This window comes from Colossoma macropomum, unplaced genomic scaffold, assembly GCF_904425465.1.
Source record: "Colossoma macropomum unplaced genomic scaffold, Colossoma_macropomum, whole genome shotgun sequence".
NCBI lineage: Eukaryota > Metazoa > Chordata > Actinopteri > Characiformes > Serrasalmidae > Colossoma > Colossoma macropomum.
In genome coordinates, this window is record NW_023494787.1 from 23,068,878 (window position 1) to 23,092,848 (window position 23,971).

Below are 23,971 nucleotides of genomic sequence, written 5' to 3' on the forward strand. Positions count from 1 at the left end.
TGTATAATTTGTTTTCACTTCTGATGCTAATGAGTTTAACGTCTGTGATGCTACTCACCCTGTGGTTCTCAAAACAAGCATGTTAAGCGATTACTTCCACACTTACACTCTCCATGTGTGGTCATATTGCACAAACTAAAACAGTAGGGAATGACACAGTCTAGCTTGCCAGATGACTGAGTGGAGGACTGATATGAATGATATGTAATGAACTGAGAGTCGGCTCCTTGTAGAATCTGGCATTGTCCCCAGCTGCTGCTGTGGAGTTGATCCAAAAGCTACTTCATGAACTGGAGTGCAGATCCAACACACTGTAGCCTTTGTTTCATGGAATTCGTCTGAGAACACCTGTTTCCAAAGAGGTGGATGTGTTCAGAGGGTCTTTAGTATCATTTGAATATTAAAGGCTGTAAATTGTGTTTGATTTTGTTAAAGTATTGAGTGTATATGTTTCAGGAAATAAATGGAGCACAGTTGCATAAAAGTCAGTGAGATGCATAACATTAATCCACTTACACTAACATAACTCATCTAAACACCTGTTATCATATTAACTAATGAGATTGAATCTACACTCTAAAAGAGAAAGGTTACTGAATGGCCTGCTTTGGATGCACAGTCATAATATAAAACACGTAATTGGTATAGAACCATATAACCGTATATTTGTAGAGGTTTTTAAAATTTTAAAAAAGTTCTTCACACTCTCACATCTTTTCTTCTGCAAAGAACTTTCTGGCACCTTTATTTTTAAGAGTGTGTAGGTGTGGCGATATGTATGTATGTATATGATCTTTGTAGTGAAACATGCAGTTGGTCACTGTTTTTTAAGTACTGATGATATCTATTATATGCCAATAAAATCATATTGTGCTGTAATGTGACATAATTTATCACAATAGTGATAAATATGGTCATATTGCCTAGCCCAGGGGTCAGCAACCCAAATGGTAAGAAGAGCCAATTTGTCCTTTCAACAAAAATCTTGAGAGCCACAACATTTTATGCCAATTTTATTATCTTGGCTGTATGTCTCAATATGTGCTAATGTACTACTATATGCTAAAAAATATAAAATATATATAATATGAATGAAAACGCAGACTTCCTTGGTCTGCTTTAAGCTTTAGCTCAGCTATAGCTGCTTTTCTCGCATCTCTGGCAGGAAACGTTTCTGCAATAGTAGAATAGTTTCTTATAAAACACCTCTCAATGTTGGATTTTTTACAAGGCTGAAGTCAGCTTCTCATTCTCTAGCTTCTTGTTTGAATTTTCCCTGTTTCACATTAAATGGGGCCTGAGGCACCAGAATGTAACTGCAGCACCATTTAAGGTGGAACGGGAAAATTCGAATAAGAAGCTGACTTTGGCCTCGTGACTTTTTTTTAGTGTTTGACAGTTTCTCATTGCAGATTAAACATGTCAGGAAACGAGCTGAGTGCTTATAATGCAAATAAGTCCATTAGTCTCCAAATTATCAATGTTTGTCTTAAATCTTTCTCTTTGCCTTTTTGTTAGCTGCTAGCTAGGCAAGATTGTTGTCTGCGTTGCTGTGTTGTTGTGTGACCAGCAGTCTGCGTGCCAATCTTCAGGGTCAAACATTAGTGAATTAGCAGTTATAGGCTACATTAACTCCAGCATTTAAGACCATTTATTTCCAAAACTGTGTTAGAATGATCAGCAGAGCTTTATTTCACTGCAAAGGAGGATTATTTTTACCTAAAAAATCTAATTCTGCTGTGGAGCTGCAGCAGGGCAGTAAAAGAGCCAATATATTTATACAGTTTGTTTTTTCCCTTTTTCTGAATGCATATCATTAGTCCACACAGAAATACAGCTGTAGTTTGGCTAAAACTCTACTGAGTAATTAGTAAACAGTGCAATTTCTCACCCACGGCCAAGTGTTGGCCAGGATGTGGAGCTCTAATCCCTTCCGTTAGCCTGTATATTTTCCAAGCCAGGTGTCAGGCATTCCGAGCGAGGTCCATGGCAGTGGTGATTATGAGCATCTGTGTGTGGACCCCAGTGCCAGTTTGAATTAAAGGAGTCACTGTCCAGTGCACTGGAGTCAGTACTGGACTTAGCCAACATGCAGCATCAGTGGTGATGGGCCATTTCTTTGTGTTTCATTTGCGCTCCTGTTGTGCCTCACCGTAATCTGTTGGTGTTTTTATCTCTTGTGTTAATGTCATACTGTTGTCATACTTTTTCCTAATCTGTGTCAAACATGTCGTCAGTATAGCAAGCTTACAGTTGTGTTCTCTTCCTGTAGTTTGATTCATACTTAGAATTAAAAAAGAATGCATGCATGTGGTATTTCACATTGGATTCATAATTTAGACTAAGAGACAATAAATAAATGTGTTGATAGTTCAGTCTAGATATTTGAATGTAGGTCTTGTGTCTGTGGTCATGTATGGGCATTGACCTGTGTTTGTCTGTGTGTGTGTGTTTGTGCGTTGCAGTTTTCTGCTGGTGTTCAGCTGTCTGGTGCTCTCTGTCTTCTCCACCATTCCCAGCCATCAGAAAACCGCCAACGAGGGGCTCTTCATCCTGGTAAGAGGACCAATTGCTAAATGCCCCAATATATGGTAGTAAATCATAGCATCTAATGCATTTAAGTGATAGTTTGGTGAAAAGTCTAATTTACACAGTTCTTCCTCTAACTTTGAGCTGGAGCTATGAGGCAATGGTAACTAACAAATAATGGAAGTTTATGGAAACCAGAGCTTTGTGCAAAGTGCACGCCCAATTCATCACACATGTACCTCAAACTTTGTTAATTTATTAATTAATCTCAAATATACTTGCTTATGTAGTTTCTGACACTGTGTGACAAGCTGTTATCTATAATAGTGAACAAGTATACAGACAAATTCAGGCTTCAAGACAGGGCCGTAACTAGGATGAAAATTTTAGTGAGGTCCATTTTGCAGAATAAACTCCCATTCAGAGTGAATAAACTGCTGAATATGAGTATTTTTTGTTTGTTTGTTTTTGTTTTTTACACATCGATAACTGTTATGCATCTTTTCATTTAATTTATTCCTTCCTCATCCCTCCATTCTTCCATAATTCAATGTTATGTTATGTGTAGGTAACACAATACAACCTTAATTTCTCATCTAATCACCAATATAGGTAACTCCGGAGCCGGTAGCATAACCTGAGCAGTTATTGGAGCTAGACTAAAGCATGCTGATTTGGCCAGAAACATTATGAGCAGCCCAAACAGAAAATGAAATATAGGGTTTGCATTTTACAATCTTAATGTATTAATTGCACTCATAAATTATAAGCTAGCTCCTTTTTTCCATAGCGATACCTGAACATCTCAAGAAGTCAGTTACTCTGGTTCTCTGAGTAGTATAGCGGCTCAAACAGAGATAAACAGAGTGAGCAGTTAAGTCTTTGGCTGAGCCACAGCTGTTCTGAGGTCAGCTGAGAATCAGTCACTGCTCATTCGGTATTTGTGTTGCTTTTTACCACACTGAATCTCTTAAAACCCTTCCGAATCCTTCTGAAACTACCGAGGTCCAGACCTCTGTGTCCTCATAGCTAGTTACGGCCATGCTTCAAGATGGCTGCTACTGCTGTTTTTAGCTATGTGATGTACTTTTGTCCATTTTACAGATTTTTTTGTCATGCAATGTGAAAAAGCACAAAAGCAAATCTATTTTAATTGCTAATAACTTGATTTAGTTTGAGGCAAGTGTGTGATAATTCAAGCATGCAGTTTGAAGAATGCTAACTGGTGCCCGATTTTCTGTTGAACTGTCGCTTTAACTGTTAGAGAGGGTTCAAAATTAAACTTACCATAGAATCTTACCACATTTGTGCCATAATGTTTTCGGGAAGATAAAATGAAAGTAGGAACTCGTACAGACAACAAGCTTTTTTGAGTGAATGTCCAAGTGACATTCTACATCACACACACCCCTATGCAATCACTTACGTCTCTAATACACCGTGCACTCCTAGCTGATGCACTGTTGTTTAGTCATGCGCATTCAGGTTCCATCTTTGATTCCCCTTGTTTTACTTTGTTGTTTCAAATGATAAGCCTTAAAGTATGTGATACCATAAGCACAATAAGGAGTGGTAATCTGTAGCCTATCTTACCTTAAAAAGACCTTCAGTCCATTCTTTGCAAACTGTAGAGCAAAGTAAAGATCTAGTTTGCGGGCTGTAGTCTCGGAGAGCCTTCGTCCAGATGCATCCGATTTGCATTGTCTCTATTGTTTCCAAATGAAAACATACAAACGAACATTGTTTTAAAAACCTGACAATGCTTTTCTCACAGTATCCAATAGCAGTGTATATATCTTTGGGTGTCATTTGTGGAGGTGTGCCTTAAAAAAAGTGATGAATAGGGACCATTTTTCATTTGCCAGCAGTATGGATCAAATGTGCCGTGTTTGCAGCCCTTTTTGCAGTCCTTTGTTTTTACTAAGCTTTATCATGTTGGCACAATTTGGTGCTTTGTAAACGTAAACAAGTAGCTTTACGAAAGGAAAAGAGAGATTAGGTTTAATTAGGAAACTAAGAAGTGAAGAATCAAATGTTTGGCAATGTTTGCCATCTTGGATACATGTTTGTTTTTGTTGTTTTTTTTTTTCGATGTACTCGTAGAAAAGAAAAAGAGACGTCTTTGAACATTCATTTTTGCTATGATACGATTTACCTACAGCAGCCTCTCAAGTTGAGCTCATTTCTCACGCTGATTGGCGTGATTGGCAGGTTGCAAGCTGGACTGTACTGTCTCATGTCTCCTTGTGGCCACATTAAGTGTGTGTAAGTGTGCATCTTGTTTTCTAGCGGGCTCTTTACAGAGCGAAATGGCAGTGTAAGCACAGCACAGGATTCAGGTGTTGTTGAGCGTGCAAGAAGTAGCCGTCTCGAGCCACTAATCTTAACGGCAATCCTATAATCACCCATTCAGTATGAAGTGCTTTTGAGGGAGGTAATGGAAGACACTCTTTCTCTCTCTCTCTAATGGCAAAGAAATATGTTGCCTGGCATTTCCCTCTTTTTTCAAATCATGTTATGAGCTCCCAGGAATTCCATTAGAATTAGTCAATACCAGCATCTAAAGTAGACCTATATAAATCTAAACTGCAAAGGAAGAGCATGCTATGAAAATGGCACAATGTGAACATTTCAAGTGCCATCAAATTCCTCATGAGTCCGCATTTAGTCAGATAAGCCACAGTTCTTCTCTTTCTGTCCATCTCCATCTGTAAGTGCTGTGGCATAGTATACCCTCAGTAAAATGCAGACATTTGAAAAGAAAAAACACAGTGAGACAAGTCTGTTTTTAACATTGTAACCTGTTTCGGTAGAGGATTATTTTTTGGTAGAAGACTTTTTCAGCAGAGTTAGATGCACACTGGATGTTGAAACTATATTTAACTTTTGGCATGTAAAACTTTTTTTAAACAACACTTGAGAGTTATTCATTTTCTTGGAAAAAGGAAGACTTCCTTGGAGGGGTAAAATCTCTGAGGTAGCGTATTTATTGCTGTGTCACACAGGTAGTTGTGAAAGTTTAGCTTATGTACAATTTTTTGTTGTCCTTCTATTTCATATCACGCAGTACAATGTTGGAAATAGTTGGAGAAAGCAGCTGAGCACAGAATACTGACTGGTCTCTGCTGTGTGTCCTGCAGGAGTTTGTGATGATTGTGGTGTTTGGGCTGGAGTACTTCGTGAGGGTTTGGGCTGCTGGCTGCTGCTGTCGCTACAGAGGATGGCAGGGGCGACTGCGCTTCGCCAGGAAACCCTTCTGTGTTATAGGTAAGGCATGTGTCTGCTGTCAACTATGAGGTTTCATATGTTTACTCTTCACAAGAATTAGATAGATAGATAGATAGACAGACAGACAGACAGATAGATTGAGCAATCAATCCATAGATAGACAGACAGATAGATAGATAGATAGATAGATAGATAGATAGATAGATAGATAGATTGATAGATAGATCACCATTCATTTGTTTGCTTTCTTTGAGGAGATCTTAAAAAACACAAGTGTTTTGTCCATCCTTCCACTGTGAGAAGACAACTCCGTCACACTTAATTTTCATCTCCTCTACATGATCTACAGATACTCAAATTATTAACAAACGTTCTGATGACACTCAACACCATTAGGTTTAAGAATAGCTGTAGGGTTAGGTTTGAAGTTAAGGTTAGGGTTAGGATTAGATTTAATAGAATCTATCACAATTAACTTTAGGTTTAGTTGCATTTAATAGGTATTTAGTTCAATGTTAAACACAGACTGAGCATCTACAAAGTATCTACAGTGGCTTTTCAAAATAAAGTGTTACCCACAGCTCAACACTATGGGCCTCAAAGGATGTGAAGCTGTCAAGAAGCTGTTACTGAAAACAGGAAATAGTCAAAAAGAAGAAACTTTGCAGATCAAACAAAGAACCTGCTGGTGTTCTCAGAACAATGCTGGTCACCCCAAAGTCCAGACCTCAACATCACTGAATGCGTTTGGGATTACTTTGATCATGAGAAGCAGAAAATGCAACCAACGTCTACGACTGAACTTTGGAGGTGTGGAAAAATATCTCTCGCTTCTTTGATAAACTGAATGCAGGTCTTCCTGAAAAGAATGGAATCTGTAATGAAGGCAGAGGGTGGACACGCTAAATACTGATTTTTTATATTATTGGTTGTTGAGGCATCTGTGTAATTATTTGTTAAATATATGTTTTCTGAAATGAATACATTTACTTAATGGCTGGTTTAACTGGGAATTAAATAAATGAAAGGAAGTCTTTAACTTTTGTACAGTAATATAAATAGACAGACAGACAGACAGACAGACATATAGACAGACAGGTAAATGTTTTATTTAAAGGAATATTCCAGTTTTCAACCTACTTTCTATGTGCCACCTCTGTATTACCAGATCTGTTTTACAGACGGTAAGTGCAATATGTTTCCCTGTACTTAATTAATACCTGAATACCTGTTGACTTGAAACTCACATATAATAGAAGCCATTGGGCAGTTGCTGAAATCCACGAATAATCATTTAAAATGCATGGCTATATAACACAAATTCAACCATTGCACTACAACCATTACACTCTAACCATACAGTGGCAGTGCACTTACCTTAACCCCGTTCCAGTTTCTATTTGGCAGTGTCTCCTTGCCCTTATATGTCACTTTGCTAAGCAGTAAAAGAAATAAACTCAGACTGAAAGTAAAAAGAGAAATCAAACAATTTATTATGTTTTATGCTCTGAGTTTTAAATCAGTAGGTATTACTACCAATTCTACCTTCTGGAAAACTAGTCATCTTGTCTCTGAAAGAATTAATTGTACAGGTTTGTGCTTAATTTATCTTTGAAGATTTAATGAGTTTAATGTGTTCTACAAAAATGCATCTTTTGCAAAAATGTTTGCTAACAGAATTCAGCAATTACCTCATGGTTTCTATTACAAGAGCTTTTCAGGTCAAGGAGTTTTCAAACTACAGGGAAATGCATCATTATCATCACAAATTATTGTGTGTGGTAACTGACTGTAGACTGTACAGATCCAGCAGATAGAGGTTAGGTTGAAAAACACTGCTGTAGTCCTTCAATCCCAGGGGGAAATTGTTCAGGGCATTACATACTCATTGTCTCTTTGTCTTTGTGTCTCTAGACTTCATAGTGTTTGTGGCATCGGTGGCTGTGATAGCGGCGGGCACGCAGGGGAACATTTTTGCCACGTCTGCTCTACGCAGCATGCGATTCCTACAGATCCTGCGCATGGTACGCATGGACCGCCGCGGAGGCACCTGGAAACTGCTGGGCTCTGTAGTGTATGCTCACAGCAAGGTGATCACACACACACAGACATACGGGACACTTTCCTTAACCCCATTACAGTTGCTTTTTTAGCATCTCCTTGCTCTCACATGGCCTTGCTGTTTTGCCAAGCAATAAGAGAAGCTAATTCAGGCTGAAAGTAAATGGTGAAGTCATAGAATTTGTAATGTTGCTGAATTCATTGAGTGTTGAATTCTGAAGCATATTGAGACAAAGATTTTTCAGCTCTCTCCTCCATCTTCTATTCTGTTTTAGGAGCTTATTACAGCCTGGTACATTGGCTTCCTGGTGTTGATTTTTGCCTCATTTTTGGTCTATTTGGCTGAAAAGGACATCAACACAGAGTTCTCTACCTATGCAGACTCCCTCTGGTGGGGAACTGTGAGTACAGTCAAACACAGAGCCACTGTCCTTGACTTAATTCACACTGTTTAAAATAGTGACTCTAAAGAAATTAGAAAAGATATTAAGGGAAAACAGATGTGCTCCATCAACATTTGTAGGAACCCTGTCTCCTTACACACAGTGTCTTCTTCTAGATAACCCTCACCACGATTGGTTATGGTGACAAGACTCCACATACCTGGCTTGGTCGACTTTTAGCAGCCGGCTTTGCCCTGTTAGGGGTCTCTTTTTTTGCCCTGCCCGCAGTAAGTGCACTAATTAGCCTACTGTCTGCTCACTTTCTCCAGTCTAGACCAGTCACAGTTCAGCTAATGCCTCTTTGTTCTTCAAGGGGATCCTAGGTTCAGGTTTTGCTCTGAAAGTCCAGGAACAGCACAGACAGAAGCACTTTGAGAAGAGAAGAACTCCTGCAGCCAACCTCATACAGGTGATGACCTGATCCACAGAACACCTGCCTACTGTACCCAATGCACCTCACGCAGTAAAAAATATCCATCTTTTTACGGGCTATTCTGTACAATTCGAACAGTTTTTTTTTCATTTTTAGCATTACACTGTAATTTATCCTGATTCCCAAGCACACACTGCATGCTGGATGGTTTAACTGTTGCCTCACAGCTTGCTGCTGCAGCACAAGTCAAATGAGAGAAAACTACACCACCATCAAGAGAGAGTATAAATGATAAGTTCACAGACAATATGGTTTAATATAACAGCAATTATATGTAATATTAATTTAGATGTAGCAACAGTATTTATAAACCTTAAACATTAGATAAAGTTAGCATAATTAAAGTGGCCATTAAGTTCACAAACAAGCTAACATAATGTTAGCTACCATTTTGATATTCTTTTGGCCTCAGTTTTATAGTGATTTGTTATTGTTAATGTGATGATAGGTAATGTAATCTATGTCAGCATATGCTATAGTTCCTCAAAAATGGTAACATTTTGACAAAAAACTTGATTAAAATTCAGGTGCAGTCTGCTAGCTAGTGGTAGCTAACCTTAGCTAACTAGTTAGCTGTGATGATAAAGATGAAGTATTTCTTTTTAGGTAGTAGAATGCTTCATAAAACATAATATGACTTTTTATACTCTGTTATAATGCAGAATTTTCACTTTTGGGTAAAAAAAAAACATTTTTTACAGATAAAACAAAAAATTATATATGAAGTGGGGGAATTACCTGTATATACACTAAACGTGTGTTGTTATTTAACACTATATTTTACATACTTTATGAAATTTTTTTATGGTGGGATTCTTTTTTATAAAGTGCAAGAAAGTGTTTTTTAAGTCAAGATCTGCAAATGTTTGTGTCTGTATTTGTGTGTTTATCAGGCTGCGTGGCGTCTCTATTCTACAGATGCTCAGCATTCATATCTTACAGCTACCTGGTATTTCTACGACAGTATGTTACCATCGTTTAGGTAAGTATGATCTGTCCAGCAGTTCCCACCTATGTCCTGAGCTTCCTGCCTGTGTGCTGTGCAAACTGAACCATCTCATGTACTAGCCTTATAAATGCTTTACTTTTTGAGAGGTTTGATTTGATATTATGTAGCATATAAAGGGAAGAAAACATTCCACCTGCTTCAGAAATTTTCTGTCAGATGTAAAATCACCTCAACAGATATTCATTCACAAATTAAAAAATATTATTTAATAATTTAAATACCACTCACCCATCACCCATCACTAGGTCTTCCATGTTAACTAGCTTGAACTGAGACGCTAATACAGCGTGTTATAGCAGTTTGAAGCCATGGCATCAGATGCCATGTAGGTGGTGGTATTTCTGGACAAATTTTCTAAATCTGCTTTTTAAATAAGGGGTGCTGAATTTTTAAGTAGCGTATATGTGACGTGAATGATGGTGTCATGCAAAGCGATTTGCTTTTTTTATTTCATTAGATTTTTTTTTTTTGCTAATTTACATCAGAACATGTGAGTGCTATAATGATGTGATGACATTATCGTTCCATCGTTCAGTATAACTGACACAACTAACCAATGACATACATCAAAATTGTATGGCTGGTGTGTGTAGCAACACCCAGTTAGAGTTAGTCTAACTCACCAATAATAAGTAATAAAAAACACAAAAAGTAAGCAGAATTATGCCAGATGAATAGATACACACTGCTGCACACTGAGTTATAGCAGGTGTGGATAACTGCTGTGGTTCGCAAAAGTAGCATGACTGGTGTTTGCAGCAGCACTTAGTCAAGCAGCTAACCTAGCAGTTACCAAGCTGGCTAACTTGCCTGCCATAAACAGTAAAAACACCAAAGTTATACCTTCTAATACAGAAGTTATACCTTCTAATACAGTCCTCCAAATGACTACATATCATACAGTCTCTGTTTTATGTGTTTATTTAAAGCAAATGGGTAAGAAATGTTTAGATGGTTGTGCCACACCCCTTTAGAGATTACACATCCAAAGCAATAATGATTTTGGCTGACGACTTGAATTCGTATGTCAAAGTTAACTGAAAGTCGATCAAGTTTCGCGGAAATCTGCAAAACTTCAGTTGAAAAAAAAGTTCAGTTGAAATGAGTGCAATTTTGCTTGCTAAATTTTGCTGGCAAAATAAATCTTACTCTTAATACCTTTAGTATATGAACAAAAAAGCCCTGCTGTGGTGTCAGTGGCCCAGTAATTGGATATGTAATTACCATCCTCACTTTAAATCTGATTTTAATAGTGTTAATGTCACTACTTTGACCTGAGCCTACTAAAAATTAAGGAGCCATTTAGACCATTCCTTCCTTTTATACTTTAAACAACCTTTCATTTTGGCCTATGTTTTCAAAAAATGATCAAATTTAAATGTTTATTATTATTTCCATTTTTATTTTAACATTGGTTCTTACGAACAGTAGAAGAAGAAAAATATAACTATTCTTTCAGTGTGCAGGGACATTGTATGCAGTAATAGCTGAAAGTAAATAATTTCTGAGCTACTACTGATGAGTTTTATTATTTGATATGAGCAGACAGTTATGTGTCACACAACAGAATTTATAATAGTCTTACCCCCTGAAAGATATCAGGGCCTTCAACTCACTATTATCTGGTTTTATTTTCAAATCCCAAATTTGTCAATCCGCTAAATTTGGTTTTGAAATTTTCTTCATTGCTGTTACTCCTTTGTGTTCACATGCTTTTTCAAAATTAATTTGACTAATTATCTTTTGTTTAAAAAGACAGAATATATGTAAATTACTTACAGTACAGACTTAATTGAAGTATGAGTATTTAAGTGTATTCTGTTACATCTGCTTTACATTATTAAACCAATTATGTGCAAATATAATTTCCTGAATCCATATCTCTGTCGTTTTAAGTGTGGCTTTGGTTGATAAGTTTGCTCTCATTTTATGAGTTTATTTTTTCCTTTGTCATGTTTTTATTTTTTTGCTCATGGGTCAGAGAATTGACGCTACTGTTCAGTCACCTCCAACGGCAGCGTAACACCAAGAAGGTTCTTCACAACTACCAAACCCTGCTGTCGGGCCTTCGGCCCTATAGCTCCCTCTACCTGTCGGGGGACAGGTACGCTACTGTCCAGCTCCAGTATTCACAGAACGTCTCTGGGCATTATTTATGGTGAATTCATTCAGACATATATTGTGCTGTGATTGTCTTCTGAAAGAACAGAGCACTAAGGTTACTGTATGGTGTCAAAAAACAGCATATGGAACTTAGTCAAGGATAGACCTGTAAACGTTATTGTAAACTAATGTAAAGTAAGGTTAAGTAAGTTACATTTGCGCTGCTATTGCTTGCTTTTGCTTCCTGTGAATATCTTCTGTGTTGTGCGCTCTTAACAGCTGATACTAACATTACTAACACTATGTTCTTGTTTTCCAAGCACAGCTTTATCCCGGTTTTGGATTCATTTATACTGGACTGTCCCCTAGAAATGATTTCACAATTGTAACTGTTAAAGAGTAATTTAGCCAAAGAAAGGTGCAGTGTGTAAGATTTAGGGGGATATATTAGCAGAAATAGAATATGATATACAAAACCATTTTTCCATTAGTATGTAATCACCTATAAACTATAAACTGAAATGAAAACTATGTTTTCATTAGCTTAGATTGAGCCCTTCATATCTTAATAGGGAGCAGATCCTCTTCCAACAGAGGCCGCTATGTTGTGCCCCATGTTTCTTGGAAAGCGTAGTGTAGCGTAGGTTCTGCTACACGCTTGGAAAGAGATGCCACTAAATCTTACACACAGCACCTTTAAACATGTGATTTAATTACTATTTCCCTTTAAGGTCAAAGCTATTGCTCAGATTCAATGTTGTAAATGGCTGAAAATTATTAAAATGCAATTTTCAAAAGTCAAACTAGTTTCATAAGCCCATACATTCCTCCCTTTCATTTGTCCTCTCCATCTCATCTGCTCTTCCTCACTTTTCTGCCATCTTTCCATCCATCCACAGTTTCGGGAATTCTGGAGTCTCAAGGTTTGTGGTAGGCTTTTGAGAGGAATTTAATTCTTTTAATGGATAAAGCTCGTTGGCTGCTTTGCTGTGCATTCTGAGTCCTCTACTGTAAATGCAATGGTTTTTTGAATTATGCTGTCTTTCTGTATTGTGACATTGAACTGATTGTAAAGGACAGTGTTGTGAATCTTTAACATAGCCTACATTGGGGTCCTGTGGCTTCAGTACATGTGGTTGTTTTTTTTCATTGAAAAATGGCCTGAATTCACATGTGCAGGATCTGCATGCTGTCCCTGCTTGTAAATGAAGCCTTCCCTCTGTCTGTGCCTTAATAACTGTATTAAGTGTCCTGTGACTTAACCCTACTCTTTCAAACCTACACATTAATGCTTACGTCTTATCCTAAGATTGTTACTCACTCGTGCTCAAGATGGTTGTGAAAAGTTTAGGAGACTCAGCCAGCTCATTTTAATACTACTCAGTCCTCCTTCTGTTACAAAGTTGCACTTGTTTTTGAGTGGGTGTTATCTGCTTATGATTATGAGTAGCAGGAAGATATATGTGAATATAACAGAATTGTTTCACTTTGTGGAAAGTGAAACAATGGGTGGATCCCCCCGAGAATGGGAAAGAAAATAAGAATTGAGTGCTTGATCACTTAAAAAGTAGACAAGCTACATACCAGTTTACAAACCTTGATTGCAAAAAAGCTGGGACAGGATGTAAAATGCAAATAAAAACAGAAAGTAGTGAAAAAGTGTAACCAACAATCAAACTTACACAACCAAAGGCGTGATATCCAACAAAAATTTAGACTGAAGGCAAAGTCAATTATTCCAGATTTTTCCTAACAAAAATCAACAAAAAATAACTGAATATAAACCAAACAACTTTGTGCAAAGCATTGTCAACTGTTGAAATAAAACCGCTCCAATTTAAACATTTCAGCAAGATATACAGACATGACATTCAGAGTCGTTTAAACTTCAGTAACACTTTAACCTCAAAATCCTCATCATTGACCCTGGCTCTGGTTTGGGTGAGAATCAGGCCTGCGCAGCTGAATAATCTCTCCACTGCTGCAGAGCTGTTGTGACTCCGCGGCAGAACTAGGTTTGTAGGTAAAATAACATAATCCTCCTTTGCTGTAAAAATGTTATAACACACAGTTCTAACACAGTTTTCACAATAAACACTTAAATGCTTGAGTTAACGTATAACTGCTAATTCACCGACCTTTCACGCTGAGGCTGACTGAGAAGCGACTTCAGCCACGTAAAAAGTCGAACATTGAGAGATATTTTACAAGAAACTTGCAGAGAAGTTTCCTGAGATGTGAGAAAAGCAGCTATAGCTGAGCTAAAGATTAAAGCAGAGCAAAGTCTGCGTTTGTGTTCGTTATATTTTTAGCCTGTGCTATCAGCACATACTGAGATATGCTTACAGCCAAGATGATAAAACAGACATAAAATGTTGTTGGTTTGATTTTTGTTGAAAGAACAAAATGGCTCTTCTTAACATTTGGGTTGCCGACCCCTGCGCTAAGCTTACTATAGTAAGGGGTGATCAGCCCGTTCCCATTTGCTCAAACTGTCCGCGGCTCAGTCTGGATTGCACAGTGGCCACCAGCCCAGTTAATGGCCGTGTTCTATGGTTCAGATTTTGTGCGGATTGCATGATGGCTGTAGCGAAATTGTAGCGAAAGTTTTCGCTATAGCTACAGAAAAATCTGTAGGCGCTACAGCTATTTGCTACATTTCATAAAACGGTAGCGGCTATGGCTATTAGCTACAAAAAATTTTAGCTAACTACAAAAAGTAACGCTACTTAGCTACTCCCCCATCCCTGCATACTTGGGTATAAAGGGAGCATCCAAGAAGGCCTAGTCTTCAACTAGCAAGGATGGGTCAATTTTCTTAAAAAAAATGCATCAGCAAATAATCTATTTAATATAGATATAATAATCTAGTTTATGAACAGTGTTCCTCAAGGAGTGATTGCAAGGATTTTAGGTATTTCACCTACTATGCATAATATCATCATCCAGAGAAGTCAGAAAATCTCTATGCATAAAGGACAAGGCTGGAAATCATAACTGAATGCATGTGACCTCTGAACCAGCAGGCTTCTGTGATTGATCACCACATAAGCTCGGAAATACTTGACAAACAATCAATAAATGACAAACAATCAATAAATACTGTTCATTGCTGCATCCACAAATGCAACTCAAGACTGTACAATGCACAGCGCACTGTGTATGTCAACAATGTCCAGAGACGACTTCTCTGGGCTCAGGTTAATCAGAAATAGACTGTTGCACAGTCAAAATGTCACGTTCTTCAGGCCAAAAAGAAAGAACAATCCAAATTTTTACTACCGTAACGTTAGAAAAACAGAGTCTGTTATGGTATGGGGTGTATTTAGCCACTTTTCCACTCCATGGTACCGGCTCAACTGAACTCTACTCGCCTTGCCTGGTACTATTTTTGGTATCACCTTCGTTGAGGTTCCAAGCAAGCTGAGCTGATAGTAAAAGGTGATGTGGAAAAACTGCAGACTACTGATAGGATCGTCACTGTCACCCTATACACAAATGCTAACATTGGCTACCAGGTTCCTGTACCCTCTTGCATTGCCTTTGAGCAACCAGAATCATCCCGTCATCTGAACTCTGATGTAGTATTTCCCAAACTCTCCTGTTTTTTTTCAGCAGTCTTTTTTCTTGCTGCCATCAGCTTTTGATGAACAAAATTTGTCTCCTTCATGTCACGGCAGTTTCATGCAGCATCACTATAATGACCGGCTATGTTAAGGGGGTATATGGTATGTATGTGTTACCAAAAGCAAGTAGAGTTGAGTAGAGTCGAGTAGAGTCGCCGTACAAACGTGTGGTGGAACAGCACCATTAGTGCCCGTGGCATACCTTGCATATCTGTGAACGTACCGTTAAGTTAATCAAGAATCAGTTCTGACTGTGGAATTAGCTGATGATAGCCACATAAAGAAAACAAGTGTAACTGTTGTGTCCTGCCACAGCCAACTTCCCCTCACAGCCCTCACGCTTTCCCCCTCTGCCTTGTGTGTCTCCTCAGTCAGCTCATATCTAAAAAGCGGGGTTTCTTCCGGATTCATGCTGGCTGCAAGCAGAGGTATCCTTGTCACAGTGCCTGCTACACAATGGGCACGACTCCCCCTCTTATGCCTGACCGTTTCAGAGTCTTACTGGCCCAGAGCAGCTGCTTGGCTGAGCGAGCCCCAACAATAAAAGAGTGCTCTTTTACAAAAGTATTATAGCTGTCATATCAAAACCTCGTAGCTCCCACCCTTTACATTGTGTGAATATTTTATGATAAATAGACCGATAGAAGTGGTCCTAAATTACTTGCAATAAAACTGAAATATATATATATGTACATATATGAACATATATTCATATTAAGATTTTTTTTCTTTTTAACACAAAAGAATTTCTTCTATAAAGCTAGTTTTTCAGAGATACAAGGCTTTCTTACGACAGCAATTTGTTCCTTCCACCTCCATTAGTGAATTGAATTTTTATGGTTCATTCACTGAGTAATAAAATGTGTTTGAAATCAGTTTCGATGCCCATTTATAAATAGTTTTAGAATATTAGATAATAGATAACAAACATTCGATAGCTTCACATATTCTTGTGACTCGGAGCATTGTTTTGCATCATGACTAAAGGACACAGTGCACAGCTCCGTTAAAAAGCATTACTTTAGGATTTGGCACATTCCTAACATTTCTTTACAAGAACAAAGGTGGCTCTGGTTCAGTAATCTCTGAATGTGGCCTGTAGCGTGTGAGAACTAGACGAGAGATGAGGAGTACAGTTCTGCTTGAGGTTTGCCTGTGCTCAAAAGGTCAATATAAACCATGAGTTCAGATGTAATTAAATTGCTGTTTTTCAAGGTTTACTAAATTGCTGTTCATCATGGTTTATTTGGATGCCAGGATCAGCATTGCCGACTATATGTCTTTAACTCATGTGAGACTTGGCTCTCTGAACGTTTCTAGCATGTTTGAACGTAATGAAGATGTAGGAATGTTTAGAACTCAGGGTGTAGTTACTAAGCAAGATATGCATGCTTAATTATGAGTCTTGGTGTAGCTTAGATCTTTCGTTGTTTGGAGTGTGGTGGCCCTTGGGCCAGACTTATGACTCGCATGTTCAGCCTGGGCCAGTCCTGCGTACACATTAATGGCATAACAGGCTTAAGCTCTGTTGCATGTGACTGTGGCCCTGCTACAGCAGTTATTACAAAGGTTTGGCAGTTAGAATTATATTTGCATGAATTATATAGTTTAGAGCAGAAATGATTTTATTGTACCACATTTATAATGCTCTGAGGACGTTTTTTTTAACAACAGTCCCTCTCTCGAGCACATCTATTATATTATATAATGTTCTACTTATTGTGTTAGCAGTAAATGAACATTGTGTTCACAGACTTCTCAGTTTGAACGGCTTACCTCAGCTTGTGAGATCTGCTAACATGAATGTTCTCAGTAGTATGTGTCTCAACCATCTTTAAACTGCATGCCATTGCTTGAGCATTACTGCATTAGTTCTGTTAGTGCCTGTTCCTGTAGCATGATGTGAGTTAATCCACTTTGTCTCCTTTGTAATTATGAATCTTACAGAACATTTCAGCTAGTGAAATGAAACTGCTAAATCTGCTGATGTATTTGCTAATGCTCCTTCAGTGATTTAAATATTCATTTAAATGGCTGACTAACCACAGAGTGCACACCTAACATGTTACTATTCATTTCTTATTGTTCAGTAAAGGGAGTTGTGAATGTTTTATGCAGCAGTCCTCTACAAGAGCTAAACATGTATCATTTCAGCCAGTATGATATACTTGTCACAGTGATGTACATTTTAATTTGTGTACATACAATAAATGATAAACGTGCAACTGTAGGTTGTATTATATTTAGGTATTATTTTAGAATTACTCTTTGAAAACTGTCCTGTCACTGAGGCACACCAGTCTTTGGATGATTGCAGTTCTATCACGACTGTGTTTTTGTAGAATTTTTAAAGTGTTCTGAAATTTCAACTTCTACAAAATACGGGTCTTTTTCTTTGTCTCTAATGCCATTTTACTTAACTGCTAACCATTGTTTAACACATCTATACCTGTTTTCTGCTCATTTGTCTGTCTTTTTTCATATATTCTTACCTAAACAGAATCACTTTTTCCCGACTGAGTTCTAAAAAAGAATGTTTATTTTTATGTATTAAAAAATCAGCCAGCATGTTGTGCAGTCCCTACTAAAATGCAAACATATTTCTAAGTAAACATGTTTATCATATAGATTTTACAATTAAAGACCCCTTTAAGCCCACCTTTGTACCCACTAAGCCCAGTCAATTGTATTAAAGTACGTTGAAAATACATGAACAACAGCAGCACACTTTTAAGAAGGACTAATAATATACTTATTAATAAAAGTTGGGAACTGTTGGTAATCTTTTTCAACATTTCACGCATTCAAGCAAGGACTGTTCACTTGAGGTTGACTAGTTGTCTTATCAGTCATAGTTTTCTTGATCAACTAAGATTCTCACAGTCTTTTAATTATTTCAAAGAACTAGATATTTTTGAAGTTTGAATTATGTAAATAGTGAGTGTCAATCTAAGTTTAAACTTTGTTTTACTTTACTGAGCTTACTGTTCACATTTAACTTACAGTTCAATATGATGTAGACCTAACACTTTCTAAAAAAGGCATTGCTAGTCATGCTAAAAATGTGTAATTTTACCAGTACTGTGTTATGTATTAGTTTGCACCTTGCTGGAGTGATGCTGGGGTGGCAGATGACTGGTAGTCAAAAATCAGGCATTTTGGTTGACTAAGAAAATTCTTAGCTGGGAACTGCTCCAATTCAAGCACTGTAAGAACAAAAAAGTTATAGAACAGTGTGACTTTTTTCTTATTTCACCTCAAATAAAAAGCTTCAACACAGAGTTTACAATCACATACTCATGTTTTAGTTGTTTTCAAAAAGTTTGAGCTATTACTTTGTTGAGTAGTACCCAAAGTGTCCAGACTACTGTTGGCCATGTGACTTCTGACAATCCACTACCTCAGAGAGCTCGTTTGAAATAGGAAGTAGCATATTAAATGGGCAACTCTATCCTGTCTTAATATTTTGTATATAGTATTATCACATCTTGTCATTGTTTTCTAATAAATTTCCAAAAAGTGTTTATTTCGAGGATCACTATTTTTAATTTTTTCACAACAGTTCTTCCACATAGACACAAATATCTTGATCTAAAAAGATGTTACAAGCGGGCTTATGGGTTACATGTGCTTATTAAGAACATTTCCTCTATAATCTACAGTATAACTACAATATATTACTTTTTAATGTACTGACTTCATTTATCAGTTGGCAATATCAGTCTGTTGTTTGTGAATACACTGTTCTAAATATGCTGGCAGTGGGAAGATTCCATTTCGGGACCGCATTAGGATGAACAATTCCCGCTCCACTCAGGCAATCCGGGGCAAGGCTTCTTCCCCTGTGCCCCCAGGGAGTGTGCGCCGCTCACCCAGCACTGAAAACGTGCCTGAAGCCACCAGCCCTGGAAAGGTGCAGAAAAGCTGGAGCTTCAACGACCGAACCCGATTCCGCACTTCACTCCGCCTCAAACCTCGTCCTGCCGCAGATGGTACGCAAGTGCTACCATAGTCTACGTTCACATTATGGGTTGGCACAAAGGCCACAAATCTGATTTCAGCTAAATATGAAACAGGTCTGACTTTTGTGTGAACAAAATAATCTGTTGTTTTCAGATTTGTAAGGCAGTGGTGAACTTTTTAAAAAAACACGTACAGAGCAGGGGACTGTTCTAATCACAGCTGGGCCTATGGGTCATTTACAAACACAAATGTGAACTGTCAAAGCGGAATGATTGGGTCTGATAAAAAAAAAATCTAATTTAGCAACAAAGTCTGAATATGAACGCAGCCATGAACAGCAGTGCACACATTCACTTTCATATAAACACCTAACATTCTCTTCTGTCATTTCTTGTAGTAGAGGGAGTTGGAGAAGAGAGCACAGAGGATAAGTCGTACTGTGATGTTGCTATGGAGGATGTTATACCGGCAGTGAAGACCCTGATTCGAGCCGTTAGGTGAGTCTAGTAGCTTTGGTGGTCAGTTTTGAAGTTCCCAGTTGGGCTTCTAGATTAATTTATATTCTGAAATCTGGTTATTTCTTTTGCCAATTTAAGGTATAAAATGCCTAAATCTAGTCAAATAACTGTTCAAACACTGGCTTCCAATTCTTACATGCAATATTACAGTCTTTGAGGAGAATTCTTATGGCCCTAGTGAAATAAATGAACATTTTATCTACGTCACCTTGGCTTTCTATTGAATGAGCTGTTTATTGCAAAGGACCCTTGGCATAGAACATGCTTCCTCAGCCTTGACCTTTTCAGAAGCAAACTTCAAGCACTATTAATATCACAATTACAATGACAATGAAGGATGATGTACATAAGGGCCATGGCAGCCATCAGCTACAAGCTCGGATTTTTGTTTAAAAAGCAGAAAGTAATAAAAGATCTGAATGCTGACTTGTTCTATCTGATGAGTGTTTGTCCTCACAACAGTTGATAAGTTTGTCATGCATCAGCTAATTAATTTACACATCATGGTATAGTTATTGTCTTGTGGCGTGCATCGATGGTTGGAGGAAGCTCAGCCCACTAAAGCAGCACAAATAACCACCCCCAAAAATTCTACACAGAGAAGCTCCTTTGAAATGAGAAGTTCAAGCTGCACTATGTAAGTTCTGAAGAAGTAGCATTACTGAGTTAGGAGAAAAAACACACTAAAATACAATGTGAGTGTGTTGCTGTGAGTCACCATATAAAACCTAAAATAGTAATAGTAATTTAAAAGTCAGAGATCGATGTTTAAGTCTCAAATGCAAAAACACAGTCGAAACACAGTTGACGTTAAAAATGTTCTTTCGCAGTTGAGTTAAATTACATATTTCTGCCAGAGAAATTTCAAAATCCCCAAACTTACAAAGGTGTAGCTTTAACACAGTGGTCACCAGCCCTGGTCCTGGAGATCTGCCTTCCTCTGCAACCTATAGTTCATCCAATCTGCCACACCTGCTAATTAACTTCTTTGGAAGTTCTTGACTGGTTGGATCAGCTATGTTAGTGTTAGGTGAGGGAGGCAAAGCATGTTAGATGCAGGTTGGAACTAAACTCTGCAGGAAAGTAGATCTCCAGGAGGAGGGTTAGTGACCACTGCTTTTACATATCTAAATCCAAATATAATTGAAAGTATTGTTTTAAATTTTTAGCAAAAAATGTTTTAGCACTTGACCAACAGTGTCATAGAGGTAATTAATTTACTCATTAATCTCTATGATTTTTTAGTATTATAAACACTTTTCATTGTTTCTCCAACAGAATTGTGAAAAATGTTTATTTTTAGGACCACCTTTTTAAGTTTTCATTTTTCAAGGAAAAGAATTATACTGGCTCAAAACTCAAAACCTGCTAAATAATAATTAGAAGATAATCCTTCAGCTCTTGTGTCATGCAGAGGTTATGGGAGAACATGAAAAAGCATAGCCATAAAAATCAAAGGGTTTACAGCACACTCTGATATTCTGAATAGCCAATTTCCAGTGTACATCCAGATAGATGGGATATTTTCTTAGTTTATCTCCAGCAACAGATTTTTTGTTTGTTTACAAAAAACATCAAGTTCAAGAGGCTTTAGTTCAAGAGGCTTTATTGTCATTTCAACATTCCTCCAGGATCATGGTGCAACACAGAAACACAAGTGCAAAATAATACAATATACACAGTGCAGACAATACAGTGCAATAAATACAAAAGACTAACAACAAATACAAAACAAAACAGGCAGTACACGGTGCTGAGAACATGTAGATTGTGACATATTAGCAGATAGTCTAGCATATATGAGCATAACTGTCACTGAGGTAACAACCAGAACAGCAATGGAATACAGTATTTGGTTGATACAGTATTCTAGCAGCCGATATTGTTAAAGAAATAAAATGTGCAAAAATGCAAGTAGTCAGAGATTGTTAAGAAAATAAAATGTACAAAAACTTTTTTTAAACAATTTTAGTACTGTATAATTTTTGTTCTGTATCTTTGCCTCCTTTTCAAGAGGCATTTTGAAGGTCAACCTCTGTGAAATCTGTCTTTTTGGCTTGGTTTCAACCTTAAATCAAAACCGACATTTTTGCCTTCATAGCTGTGGTATTAAGCAGGATTCCTCATACATCATTTATTTAAAAACAAAATTCCTGTTTTAATCATAGATCGAAGTGTGATGGCTTTTGCCTGGCTTTAAAAAGTCTTCTGAGTTTTTATCACATCACTGTGCACCAGTGGGCAGGGAAAATAATATCAACCAATATTATCATGTTTCACTTCCCACAAATACCATCTAAATCAGCTGAGAAGATCCTCCCAGTACCACTTGAAAGTCTGTCAAATTCACATAATATGAAATCCTATTACACCTCTGTCTGACACGTTTCAAAATAAACAAACAAAATACATGTTTCTTTAAAAATCAAAAACAGAGCAAAGCAAATGAACACACTGTATGTGGACATGTGAACATACACTGATTTAAAGAATTATAAACACTGGGATACTCAAAGCCTGAGTCAACACATGGCTCTCTGCACCCTGCAGGTGTATTGTTTGCCTGAACTATGCTCAGTCTTACTGCTAACTTCTGCTAGTGTGCATGGTAGACTTCAGAATAGAGCTTATTCAATCTGACCTTAATCTGACCCATGAATGCCACATAGTACCATTCACTGAGCGGAATTATCGCAGCTTAAATCTGAGCCTTTTGGCCTGACCAGTTTAGTTGACTTGGTCACAGCCTTCAAGAACGCACAGAACACAAAGCTCCAGGTGTGCAGCACTCACAGGTGCATTGTTGCCAGTGGCAGAACAGCATTTTGCATTTTACGTAAGGCTCCCTGGATAAGATTGATGTCCTTTAGAAGCAAGCAAATTTTAGCTTTACACAATGCTGAGGTTTCACTTTAAAGAGAGTATTACAGTTCATCAGCGTTCCTCTGCAGGAAAGCGTGAGCTGGGCTCAGCGAGATGTTCCAGAACACAGGAGAAAAAGACCTGCACCAGATGTCCTTACAATGATAAAATGAACTAAACTGTGCACACTTACCAAAGCCCTGCTCATTTCTAAAATACAGTTAATGTACTCTCAGAATAATAAATAAAATCCATGCTTTAAGCCCCTTTATAATATAATGCAGTGGAACTTTTTTTTTATAATAGACAATTATTAGTGTCATTTTTTGGATTTCAGATAACTTCACATACACATTTACCACAGCCTACACTTTACGTTGGATACAGGAGTATCCAGGTGCCAGTGTTCTTGCAGCTATTATTAGGGGCACCAACTTAAAGGTTGCTCGGGGGTGGGGTAGTCTAAAGGCTGACAGTATAACGATACCTTACAGTGCATTGCCATTGACACAGAGAGTCAGCATTTTATGGAAACCCTTGGAGAGAGGAAATAAATGGGATTTCTTTTTGCTTTTTCCCTCTCTCCTTCTCTTTTTCCTTACCCTCTCTTTAATCCGCACCTGAGACCCACCCTAGCGAAATGTGCAGCTACCTGCAAAATTTGTGGGGGGAAAAATGCAGCCTGCAAAAACCCTAAACTCAAGAGTCATCAAGAAACTTGGGTTCTGGGGGCTTGACGTGTGCTGAGGCACCAGCTGTAGAGTTCCTCTTGCATCCCGCCAGCAGAAACGGCACCATCACCCAGGCAGAGATGCACAGCTCGGCACTCGCACACGCAAGCTATTCCTGCAAAACAATGGTTCTTTTTTTAAACACATCTTGGCCCTTAGATTTATTTCACCTGCTTTAGCCAGTGCTTCTTCTTATCCAAGTCCAGTCTCTCCCCCTGCTGGCTGGACATGGCTTTACAGCAGGGTTAGGAGCCCCTGAGTTGGGAAGCTCTGCCTCGCTTGTCCCCTAATAAAGAATATTCTCTTAAATAGAGGCAGGACTCTGCTAACAGGAGATAGGATATTCTATGAAAAAAAGCCTCCTCTGCTCACGTTCTCTGTCCTCGCTTACTCCTGGAGTAATCTATCATGGCACAGGATGGCAGTTTGAGTGCACATGTTTGCTGATGCTAACATTTGGTGTGT

General features: G+C 38.0%; 1 protein-coding gene across 1 annotated transcript in view; it reads left to right on the forward strand.

Annotated features, from left to right (window-relative positions):
• The window catches only part of LOC118804892 (potassium voltage-gated channel subfamily KQT member 4), a 66,944-nt gene that overhangs the window by 40,570 nt on the left and 2,403 nt on the right, over positions 1–23,971 (forward strand). The window contains exons 2-11 of the mRNA XM_036565506.1: positions 2,466–2,556; positions 5,670–5,796; positions 7,672–7,847; positions 8,094–8,219; positions 8,378–8,488; positions 8,575–8,670; positions 9,588–9,676; positions 11,685–11,807; positions 19,195–19,424; positions 19,793–19,892. Of these exons, the coding sequence (XP_036421399.1) occupies positions 2,466–2,556; positions 5,670–5,796; positions 7,672–7,847; positions 8,094–8,219; positions 8,378–8,488; positions 8,575–8,670; positions 9,588–9,676; positions 11,685–11,807; positions 19,195–19,424; positions 19,793–19,892 (1,269 nt within the window). The remainder of the gene's footprint in view (positions 1–2,465; positions 2,557–5,669; positions 5,797–7,671; positions 7,848–8,093; positions 8,220–8,377; positions 8,489–8,574; positions 8,671–9,587; positions 9,677–11,684; positions 11,808–19,194; positions 19,425–19,792; positions 19,893–23,971) is intronic.